Source organism: Sardina pilchardus, chromosome 21, assembly GCF_963854185.1.
Source record: "Sardina pilchardus chromosome 21, fSarPil1.1, whole genome shotgun sequence".
NCBI classification, from domain to species: Eukaryota; Metazoa; Chordata; class Actinopteri; order Clupeiformes; family Clupeidae; genus Sardina; species Sardina pilchardus.
The window spans coordinates 22,602,417-22,614,577 of record NC_085014.1 but is presented as its reverse complement, the minus strand read 5'-3'; the positions used below and the strand labels follow the sequence as shown (position 1 = coordinate 22,614,577).

General features: G+C 48.0%; 1 protein-coding gene across 4 annotated transcripts in view; it reads left to right on the top strand.

Moving 5' to 3' along the window:
• Window positions 1-11,204, top strand: part of LOC134068448 (protocadherin gamma-A11-like) — a 119,124-nt gene extending 107,920 nt beyond the window's left edge. For 2 of the 4 annotated variants that reach the window (XM_062524067.1, XM_062524065.1), the window contains exons 2-4: window positions 275-333; window positions 4,850-5,007; window positions 8,120-11,204. In XM_062524067.1, coding sequence (XP_062380051.1) covers window positions 275-333; window positions 4,850-5,007; window positions 8,120-8,478 — 576 coding nt within the window. In that variant the 3' untranslated portion in view covers window positions 8,479-11,204. The remainder of the gene's footprint in view (window positions 1-274; window positions 334-4,849; window positions 5,008-8,119) is intronic. The other 2 variants (XM_062524066.1, XM_062524068.1) reach the window with 2 other exon arrangements.
• Window positions 11,205-12,161: the final 957 nt, after the last annotated feature.

Here is a 12,161-nt window from a genome sequence, read left to right as displayed (position 1 = left end):
AGAGAGAGAGAGAGAGAGAGAGAGTGAGGGAGAAAGAGAGAAAGAGAGAGAGAAAGAAAAAAGCAAATGGCCACCGGAGCTGAGAGGATGTATGCAGGCCATCTTAACCCCTTCCTTCCTTTGTCCTCCAGACAGCACAGCTGGGCCCCTGGACGGGGGCCTGGATGGGACATAAAGACTCTGAAGGGCCCCCTTTGTGGGCTGTGGAAATGCACACATCCTTACCCACTCACTCATACTCAATGTGTTCTCCTCTGTTTTTCTCTCATTGCAGCAAAAGCCTCCTAACCAGGACTGGCGTTTTAACCAGAACCAGAGACCCGGACCTAGTGGGTAAGTGTCTCCATCTCGTCCTCTTCCCCCTGTGTCCCTCTACTGCATACTGACCTATTCTCAGACAACAACAAGGAGCTTCACATAACACAACAGCCCAAAGGGTCTGGGCAACAACAACACTGGATGAGGTCTATGTCTCATCTATAAGTTACACAAAGGGGGACATGACCTGCACTTAATGCTCAGCTGAAAATAGACTATTAGGAACAGGCAGTGGATCAAGGAGGGGCTATGAGCTTGCTGCTTTGTGTGGTATACATGCTGCGTTTTTGTGTGTGTGTGTGTGTGTGTGTGTGTGTGTGTGTGTGTGTGTGTGTGTTTGCATGACATGATGCAGGCCTCCTGCTGTTTGCGCATCGCCTTGCTCCGCTCAGCAGGCGAGGAGGAGACGCTAGATTGCAGCGCCGGGGGGCTATTCCACACATTCTCTCTTTCCCTGTCTTTCTCAGTCTCTCCCCCTCTCTCTCCCTCTCCCCTCTCTCTCTCTCCATCCCTTGCTCACCGTTCTGTCAGTGCAGATAACATCGTTGTGACGCAGGACAAAAGCAAGGGCTTACAGATTTAATTCTGACACTGCAACACTGCAAGCTTTTGCATACACTCACTCCCACACACACACACACACACACACACACACACACACACACACACAAACACACATTCTCTCTACTCTCTCTCTAGTCCTCTTTTTCTCCCTCATTCTCTCGTTGATGGCCTCTGCATTCCACTACCTTCAAATGGATGTGTGAAAGGAAAAAAACACGCAACAGTACTGTGTGTCAAGGTCTGTTGGAAGGCCACCGCGGAATCTAAACAAACTGTTCCAGTTCAAGGCTAAAAGAAGAGGGGAACAGAGAGAGAGAGGAAGAGCGAGAGACAGAGAGAGAGAGAGAGAGAGAAAAGGGAACAGAGAGGAGGGATCGAATCAAAACAAAGCATACGTAACGATGAAATAAAGCAACAGCCCTCCGGCTCCAATCTTCTCTCTCAGACTACCCGCTATGAAACAAAATGGCCGCCGCCGCCGCTCGCTCCGTGACTCTCTGTCTCTCTCCCTCCCGTGGCCCTCTGAGCAGCTGCTCGAAGCAGGTTCTGGCCAGACAGGGCCGAGCGAGAAAAAAAAAAGATCTGCTCTTTTATTTCACCAGCGTTTGGCCTTGTGTCCTCTCCCCTGTGTCATAATGTGCAAGCGTTTAAAAAAAGAAACCTCACACAAGGGGACTGGCTTTTTTGTTGGGGACCGAGAGTAGTGTCCACCACACCACCGCTGCGCTCCCCCCACCCCCTTCCCCCCCCCCCCCCCCCTGGGGTCCAGTCTGTCGTCAAATTTTGGGGAGGATAAAGACGAGGAGGCCGGTTGGCGCCTCTCCTCTGGCGGGCGTTTCGGCGGCGCTATCTAATGCCAGCTGGTGCCGGCGCTGTTAGCGCCGCAACTGTTTCCACAACAGACGTTGCACAACACATTCCAGCCAGAGCGCAGGGCCTCCATGTCTGCAAGAGCCATTTGGATCAAATCAGATCTATTGTATTATTGGAGTTACAGCAATCTCTTCCATACGGCACAACGCTGGGGCGCCAGCGAAAAACGAAACTATTCTGGAAGAGCTATGAAGAATGTAGGTCATTAGTTCCCACAGCCTAGAACTGTGTAGAACTGTGTAGAACTGTGGATGTTGGATGTTAAAGACGGTGTTTATCTTTAATCATTTCAGTCGCCGGAAGTCCAATTCTGCCTGCCTAAACTGGACGCCGGCCTGGAGGATAAGGTATAGATGTGTAGGTAGAGGCCTCAGTCATCACTGGGCTAAAAATGGCCGTCCCTGGCAGACAGTAGTAGACTTTGGGTTCCCATAGAGTGTGAAGTGTGTAGGTGTGCACTCCCGCTTCCGACTTGGCTTTGGCCCGTAGGATGTGAGGCTCAGTAGATTAGCAGTGTGTGTAGGTGTGTGATGTGATTCCTTCCCTTCCTCCTTGGTCTTGTTGGTTTGGGTGAGTAATACGCCCGGAGGGGCTGACGAGATGAAAAGAACAAACACTGTCTGTTTATGTAAGTGACATGACACATCTGTGAACTCCCCTCTCTCGTCATGCAGATTTTTGTCTAAAACAAATTCAGGCTGATGTTTTTTTGTTACATGAGTACTATGTTTTTGTTACATGAGTACTATGTTTAGTACACTGACTCCACATTCCCATAATGCCCTCCCTCATGGTGAGAGGCTCTCGTGCGGGATCCCTCCTCTGTCGTGGTGACCAGAGGAAGTGATTACCCCGGCCACAGGATGTGATAATCTCCGCCACAGGAAGGGAAGAAACCTCGGAAACAAAGTGGACCGAATTAGTGTGAAACGAGGCGTTCTTATCTCGGCTAGCTGAGTTTAGCAATGCTTAGCTGGGCAGAACATTAGTATGTCTGAGGACAGACCTCTGTGTGTGTGTCTATCTGTGTGTGTGTGTGTGTCTGTCTGTCTGTTTATGTGTGTGAGTGTGTGTGTTCAGATTGGCAGATGAGTAGGTTATTGCCACGATGTAGATTTAGATGTTGTAATTAGTAGGGTGTCGAGTGAAAGGCACTTCACACACACTAATTTCTGTGGAGGGCGGAGATAGCCGGAGGTGAGGCTGCGGCCACAGGAGACATGAGGAGATTTGTGAGGTGGGACTGACCCGTGAGCAGAGCTGCAGGGACGGACGTCTCCGTCTCCGTCTCCGTCTCCGAGTCCCGCTCTGGTTCTGATCAGGGGGCTCTCTTGGGCTTGGCTCCCGTCATTTCTCCTCCTTTGTTTCTTTCTTTCCTTCTTTCTTTCTTTCTCTCCATCTTTTTTTGCGATCCGTCTTGCGAAGCCTGGCAGGCAGAGTTTTGGCAGGCTGCTTGCTTTCCCGCTCGGCACTTTTCATTTCAACATCTTTTTTCTCTCTTTCATTTGTTTTTTTCCTTCTCTCCTTCCTCACAGATTTCTGTTTTCTCATGCCCACCCCACCCCACCCGCCACCCCACCCCCTTCCTCTTCCTCCTCCTCCTCTAAGCCTGTACGCCGTGCAGATGTCTCCACCATCGCGTTTGGGAGTTAATTGTCTCCACACAGGCTCAGGGAGACCAAAGGAGTAGCACTTTGGCGGTGTTTTACGGCCCCTGGGCTCGTATAAGTCAGGAAGCGGGACCCCGTTGGGACCCCATCGCGCCCCCCGAGAGACCCAGGGCATCCTCTTAACCCCTTGTGGGTGTGGGGCCCGGGCCAGAGGGCCCCGCTGGTCATAGTGCACAGAGTGGCCCCTGTGCAGCCGGTCTGCTCTCAGAGGGCCCCCGGGGGCCAGAGGCAGTGGGAATGCCGGCTTTATGAGTTGGGCGCTAACTAGCCACGGGTCAAATCCAGCTCACCTCCGCCATAAAGATGTATTGTGTTATGGTGTGTTGTGTTGTGTTGTGTTGGCCACATGGCCAGAGAGAGCTTCTGTTGTGGTGCCCGCTGGTAGTGTGTGCATTCAGTGATTAGTGCTGATACCATGCAACATATGTACAGTGTTGGTTGATATTGATGATAGATACCAGAGAGATCCGGTGTGTACATTAATTCTACATAAAAGCTTAATTCTGCATAGATCCTGCGCCAATTCTTCAGATCCTTTATACAGTATGATGACTATATGTTTTGGACACATGAATGTTATGTAGTGAAGTGTGAATCCTTATCATCTGATAGGGGTGAGATGGTAGCAGCCCAAGTGAAAGTGGGCCAGTATTGTCTTTATGTGTGTAAGGAGGAACACTAGAGCTGGTAATGACTGTTTGTCCTGCAGTCACAGGGCCGTCTGCGTAGAGAAGTGGTGTGTCGGACTAATGAAGTCAATCTAATGGAAAACAGAAGTACTTTTGCTTTTGTTCCTCACTTATGCAAATTGCACACTTTTAAACAAGGCTTTGAACAAGGCTTTTGCCGGCCAGATGGAAACACTTGGCTATGTGTTTTGTGTGCGTGTGTGGTGTGTGTGTGGTGTGTGTTTTGTGTTTTGTGTTTGTGTGTGTGTGTTGTGGCCCACTTTTAGGCAGCTGTTACCTTTCCATTTCTGGTCTCATTAATGTTCCCCAAGAGTTATAGCATGGCGCGGTTTAAGGCAACCGAGCAGGAAGAGGGTGAAGCACACCTAGTGTGGACATGTGTCACGCCGATGTGTGTGTGTGTGCGTGTGTGTGCGTGTGTGTGTGTGTGTGTGTCTGTGTGTGTGTGTGACACGCCTGCCTGTGCGAACAAACACATCCCTGACCGCAACCGGTCACCTCTGGCAGTGGAAGTTCGTCTGCTTCTCACCGTCACATAACGTGAGAACGGCAATGAAGAGGAGGACAGACTCAACATGGCTCCTTCCCCTCCCCTCCCCTATTTACTCCATGCGGGACGATCGCACACAACGTCTCTTTCATGTAGGCTACCAGCAACGGAAGCCGCCCCCAAAAAAATGGCTGTCACCTGGCAATTGCACTGAGACCCTCCCCTTTTCTCACTTTCTCCGGCAGGGCGGCCGCCAATCCTGAGGTTGCCGTAGGAACAGGACCGTGGCCAAACCCCCCGACCGAGGCCGAACAGCTCCAGGCCCTGATGGCAGCCGCCAACGGTGCGTCACACACCTCCTCCCCTCCCACCTACTCATCCCCTCGCTGTCTGCTCATCTCAGGTTCTTGGCTCTTCATTTCTCTTGTCTCTTGTTTTTCCGTTCTGTCATGTGCTGTCTCTCTCGCTTCTCATCCTTCTTCTTCACCTCCCCTCTGCCCTTTCATCTTTTGTCGTGTCATCATGCCCTCCTCTACATGTCTTCTCTACATGTCTTCTGTTGTCTTCTAGTCACTTCTCTTCTATTTGCTTCTCTTCACTTCTCTTCTATTCACTTCTGTTCTCTTCTCCTCCTTTCTTCTCTTCTCTTCCCTTCTCTCCTTTTTTTTCATTCTCTTCTCTTCTCTTCACTTCATTTCTCTACTCATCTCTTAGTTTCTCTTCTCCTTTCTTATCCTCCCTTCTCCTTGCCTCTGCTTTCCTGCAGCCATCAGTCTTTGCTGTTTTCTTCCACTCTTTTCCTTCTCCTCCTCCTTCTCTGCATCTCTCCATCTCTGCCCCTGTTCCAGTCTGATTTTCCACCCCCATCAGATAACCTTGCAGTTCCTGCCAGGGAGAATAATGATAGGATATCCTTCCTTCCAGTCGTGAGCGTTTCCCTGGTTCTCATTACTATCTCTCCATCTCTATCTGTCTATCTCTTCCTCTGTTTCTCTCGTCTTCCGGGCTCTGTCGCTTCATAGTCCCCCCCCCCCTCACCACCACCACCACCACCCCAGGCATTACAGCTGCATCCAGACTCATTGATGAAGCCCCTGTGCCCATCAATGAGAGCTGCACTCATTGGGTTGACACTGCTTTCCCAGATCTATACACAAAACACGCACCCTAACTCTCTCTCTCACACACACACACACACACACACACACACACACACACACACACACACACATTCGCTTGTATTACATAACGAGCCACTGAGCCCTTACAGAGCAGGCGTGTGTCGTTACTGTCCCACCTGCCTGTGGGTGTAGTGGGTGGGGGTGATGTCACTGATGACTGAAACGTCAGGGTGGATGTTTCATCCAATAACATTACTGAGCCCACCAGCCGCCACACAGTGTGGACTGTACACACACACCCACGTCTGTTTTACATGTAAACAGAGCACACACGGGGCACGTGGACACACACACACACACACACACACACGTACGCATGGACACACACACACACACACACACACACACACACACACACACACACACACACACACACACACACGTACGCGTGGACACACACACAGACACACACACACACACATGTACGCGTGGACACACGCACACACAGGCATGTACACGTGGACACACACACACACACACACACACGTACGTGTGGCACACACACAAGCGCGCACGTGCATACGCAGGCCAATGTTGACGGAGATGCAAAGTGGCACATATTCGCAGACCACATCAGAGACACAGTGGAGATAACATCATATGTACACACACACGCACACACACAGTTGAGAGTAAATAAACAAAGCCATAATGACTCATTCAAAGAGACCTTCCAGAAAATGCCTTTGCTCATTTTGCTTTTTCTTTTTTTTCTGCTATCTTTACACACACACACACACACACACACACACACACACACACACTTATACAAACAGCTCAGAAATGTTGAGGACATCGTGCCCATGCAGAACAGAAACTGCCGTCATCATTTCCATTGTAACAGTCCTGGCTTGCTCTCCCTCATCCCAAACAACCCCATGCAGCCACCCTCCCCTGCCTCCATCCTTCCTCCCTGCCCCTATCCTCCACCCCCCCCCCCATCCTCCACCCTCCCCTCTCCACTGTGCTCTCCCCCATCCCAAACAACCCCAGCCAGCCTCCCCAGCCTCCATCTTCCCTCCCCCTCACCCTCCCCACTGCCTGCGTCAGAACCAAGAGCTCCCAGACATTTCCACGGGCGCTCTGAGACTGCGGGGCGGTCGTGACCTATGCCACATCACCATTGAGAGAGACGGACAGAGGGTGGGGAGGCAGAGAGACAGAAAAGAGAGAGAGAAAGAGAGAGAAAAGAGAGAGGGAGAGAAAAGAGAGAGGGAGAGAGAGGGGGGGAGGAGAATGAAGGAGAAGTGAACGTGTTGTGCTTTTCATTATATTAGGCAGGAACCATCTCTGTCCAGAGGACGTGTTCTACCCATAAAATTCGAGGCGCTTTAACCACTGGACATCGGTCAGATATTCCATGAATCTGATCCTGTGCACTGGCACTCTCTGTCCAGCTCCGGAACATTGTGTGATTTTCTTACGGAGGCAGATGTGGTCAGCGAGACGGTGGGATGACTTGGCTGTTGCTTAACCAAAACATGTGTCACTGTAGCAAAAACAATGACGTGCGGAGGCCATTGTTAGCTCACTGTTGCTAAGTCAGTGTGCCTGTCAGCTGAAATGCCAGTCCCTTCGTCTCTGCTCAAATCGCTCTCGTCTCTTCACCCTCTCTCTCCCTCCCTCTCTCTCACTCTATCTCTCTACCTCCCTCTCTCTCGGTCTGTTTCTCTCTTTCCCAATGTTCTTGTTCCCGTGTTTTCCCTTCCCGTTCTGTTTTTCTCATGTAGACAAGTGTTTACAGCTCGGTATAAGGGGGAGGGGGAGGGGGCGAGCACCTCTCTGTGCCTGCATTGCAGGGGGCTGTGGGGATGGGGGATGGGAGGCAGACAGACACGTCACCATCACACTCTTCCCAGGGAAAGAACACATGAACATAAACACACACACGCACACACGCACACGCACACATATATACACACACACACACACACACACACACACATATACACACACACACACACACACACACAAACACAGAGAAAGAGGGGGGCTGGACGAATAATTGCCACACATAGTCATGAGCGAAATGCAGAAGGAGTCGTTACATAAGCTTGTTTCAGCAGAGATGTCTGCGTGCTCTGTTCCAGATGGAGTGCAGCTGGACACGTACCTTCTCTAGTCTTGTGTTTACTCTCTCATGGCACACGACCCCACATTCATCTGATAACATTCTCATCCCTCTTCTATTCCACTCGTACCTGTGATGTAACATTTGACTGGACACTCTTCAGAGATAATAACTCTTTCCCCCTCTCTCTCTCTCTCTCTCTCTCTCTCTCCCTTATCCTCCACTCTCTCTCTCTCTCTGTCCCTCTCTCTTGTCCTCCGCAGAGGTGAGTGAGGCCACCAACACGCTGACCCCCGGCACCATGGGCCTGAGCACCCGCTACAGCCCCCAGTTCACCCTGCAGCACGTGCCCGACTACCGCCAGAACGTCTACATCCCCGGCAGCACCGCCACCCTCACCTCCAACCCCCAGCAGCAGCAGCAGCAGCAGCAGCAGCAGCTCCAGCTCCAGCAGCAGATGCTGCCCAACATGCCCCCCCAGCAGGCCCTGCCCCCGCCCCAGGCCACGGGCCCCGACGGTGGTGCCGCCGCTGGAGGTGCCCCAGGGGGCCAGTCCGAGCCGCCCAAGGCCGCCCAGACCCCCGCCAGCAAGAAGAAGTCCACCAAGAAGGAGAAGAAGTAAGAGAAAGAGAGGCAGAGAGATGGATGGAGAGAACGAGTGGATAGAGAGTCGGAGGAAAGGAGGAGGCCCAGATGGAGCCCTCTCTCGCTCTCTTTCTCTCTCTCTTCGTTTTTTGTTTTTCCTCAGCTGGCTTCTATAATCCTCTCACTGATTGCCATGTTAACCGATAAGTACTCCGGTAATATCCATGTACCATGAAGGATAGTATTGTTTCCTTTTGTAAGGTTCCTTTTTTTTGTTTGTTTGTTTGTTTATTTTTGACTATCTCTGAAGTCTCTCTGAATGTGTATGGAAGTGAGTGTGAAAAGAATTCGGAAGCTCATATTCAATTTGGATTCTGTTTTATGTTATGATTCCTCGGATTGCTTGTGTATTGCTTGAAGGACTTTTCCTGTATCTTATATAGGCCTGTAAGTATAACACTATTCTATGTGGTGTTGGTTCTTGTCTGATTCACTCTAATGTAAGAATGAAGGGAGGGATTTCTGATTATAGATGACAATAATGATTTTAAAGATCTTGGCTGTTTTTATTTTTCAAAAAAAGACACAATATCCTGTGTTGTGATTCTTCTGTTGGATTTCTTCACATACACAAAGTGTTACCGTGTTTTGAAATGTATTTCAGGGGGTTTGGCTTTTTTTTTTTTATCCCTGTTTTGCTAAGCTGACGAGTAGATATTTGTTTTGTGCCTAGAAAACCACTGTTGGATATTCCCCTTGAAAAAAGAAAAACACACTGAAAAGTTTGGCACAAGCGACTGACCTGTAGATCTTAGAAACCAAGGCCGCAATATTTGCATGAGTCATTGAATAATCTTCCACAGATGTAACCACGGACGAAACTATGCATTTATTCAGACGGGGAGCGTTGTCTTTTTTTGGCAACTCCTTTGTCGAATGCATTTGTAGCACCAACCTGAACCGTGTATTGCTTTGATATGCATAGTATAGTATATTCAGCTATATCATGCTTGCGTTTATTTTTGTCCCCTCCAAAGCCATTATAATTAAATTGAGCATGAGCCCCATGTGTCTTGGGTCTGAGTGATTGGGAACGGCCATGTTGTTCTTTCCGTCACCGTTGACCACAGTCTGAGCCATATCCTGGCTGTTTGACTTCAGGTGTAAAATTTCCCCCCTCTCTCAAAAACCTCATACTCACTGCATTGCGTTGAACAGAGAGCCAAATAATTGATGAAGATGCACTGTCGTAAGGGGAAGGAAGATGTGGACTGGGACGGGTGATTGGTCGCCTAGCGAGCGCTTTGTAGACACGTAGTAGTGAGTTACCCACTATTGCCACCCACCTAATGCGTAGGGAGCACTTTCACCTCTAGGGCCTGTGCTAGGTGGCCGAGTTAGGTTATGGTAGTACATGGGGAGCCCTATGCTCCAGCCATTCTAAAGAGTCTTTCTTTCCTTACCACGGAACACGCTAGCTAGCTTGTTTGTTTGACATTAAAATGAACTGAGTTTTGTAGTGTGTAGTAGGGAATAAGCTAGGCGTAATAAGATGGAGCTTTTTTTTTTTCGTTGTGTATTCCGTGTGGCGAAGGGGCAGCTTGTATTCGAGGGGGAGGGGAGTGGAAGGAGACAGAGCAGGCAGCTGCGCAGGGTACCTGGTAACCCCTGGGGCACAAGGAGGATGAGGACTTCACTTAATGAATGTACAGAAGTAACACTACCACTCTCAAAACACCCCCCCCTCTGCTCAATCAGTGGTATCGTCTACAGGGGAACACTGACCAATCACAGGCAATATTCAGTTCATCCGTCCAGTGGTTAAAAAGGACATACCACTCAGAGGGGTTGAAGAGGGGTGGAGGTATTTCTGAGGCCTCACTCACTTTCGACCCTAGTTCAGTTCTGTTGCCCCGGCTCCCCCTGCACTGTTGCTGGTTTCCTCCCTTGCACATACCTGCACAGTCCCAGGTGACGGTGATGACTCTTTTCCCAGGTTGTACATAGCTAGCAGCCGCTACCGCTGTAAAGTCTAGGCTGTTCTCAACTCCAGTGTCCAACCAGATCTCCCTTTTCCAGATTCAGAGCCCGGGGTGAGTGGCTTACTACTGGAATGTGTTACTTTGACTTTTTTTTTTTCTTTCCGTTTTGATTGTTTGGTTTTCAGGAAAACGAGGAAAAAAATATAATGAAAAAAAAATCTGAATCGCTCTTCAAAATATGTGTTTGAAATGTAGTAATCTATAGCACCACGAAGGCCAACTAACAAACACAACTGTACATAGAGATTAACTTTGAAGGAAAAATCAACAAAAAAATTTGAGTGACACACATGTAGTTTTAGGTAATCGTGAGCTGTAACGCGCATATTTTTGTGTTCATTTTTGTTTTCCATTGATGCCACTTGCTCCATCACCTTGCTACGAAACAAAATGAAACAAAACAAAAACGAAACCACATCGTGTACAATACCTTTCTAACCCTCTGTAATCTCCTTCTGTTTCTTTTGTGATTCCAGTTGTGCATATGTGCAAGAATGCTTCTCAATGTCTATATGAAGAAATGAAATATAAATATTCTATATGTTTGTGTGTCTGCTGATGGCGTAATACTCTATATCCTGCTGTAATATTCTTTCTTATAAGTCGCTTAGACCCCTTCCCTGCTCCTCTGTGTTACTCTTATTTTATATGCTAATATTTATATTTGCTGTTTTATTTTCTCTTGAACACTGACATTTCAAATAAAAGGTCATAAAAATCATTACCGGTCTGATGTTGATTTCTTTTCTGGTTTGGGTATGGGGGGAGGGGATTATGGCTATATAATACTGAAAGACCAGTGGTGTTATGTATGAAGGAACCTTAGAAGAAGAATACATTTATTTATGTGTTTAGTTTATCTTTTGAGAAATCTTTATTTTATGTTTAATATCATCCTTGTTCAGACTGCACTGACTCAGACTGTGAGCGTGAACAGTCAGTTTATCTGGTCCTGAATTTAAGTAGAAAATTGACTCAATAAAAACACAAGCACAAGAATTATGTTGTAATAACAACACATTGTTATTTCTGCAATTCTTTCCAGGCTGGAATGTGATGCATAATTAAATGGCTATATGTGTGCTGGAGAAGGCAAGGGTCATATGCATAATGCTTATAAAGTAAGCTGATCATAGTCTGCAATGGAAAAATCATACCCCTGTGATACTTACCCAGTTCCAGGAAAAGAACAGTCAGTATGTCTACAGATAACAAGTCCATGAGGCCAGAGGCCCACTAAATGTTCCATGGATAGATCTGGCCAGTCAGACAAAAAAATCCTTGAATGGCTGAACACTGCTAAAGAGAAACAAACAAATGTCATTCCATGAGGGCTGGTTTATTTAATGAAATAATAAATAAATAAGGCCACAAACATCTCCATCACAACATGAGTCATATCTGACCTTAAACACTTTAACAGAAACCTTTCAACAATCCAGACGTTTTTTGGTGAATCTTTAAGAGTCAGAGTAATTATAATTATGTAAGAGTAACCATACGTACAGTAATATCTTACTTGAAATTTGACAATCTTCAGTAATGTAAAAATGACCATTCCAGCCTACAGTACATGAGGGTTCCTTTCTGAAAAGAAGAACGAGCAGTCACATTACACATTCCACACTACTTGAAGCTTCCTGTTCACCTTAAGAAGAAACTTTTTTCTATGTATTAT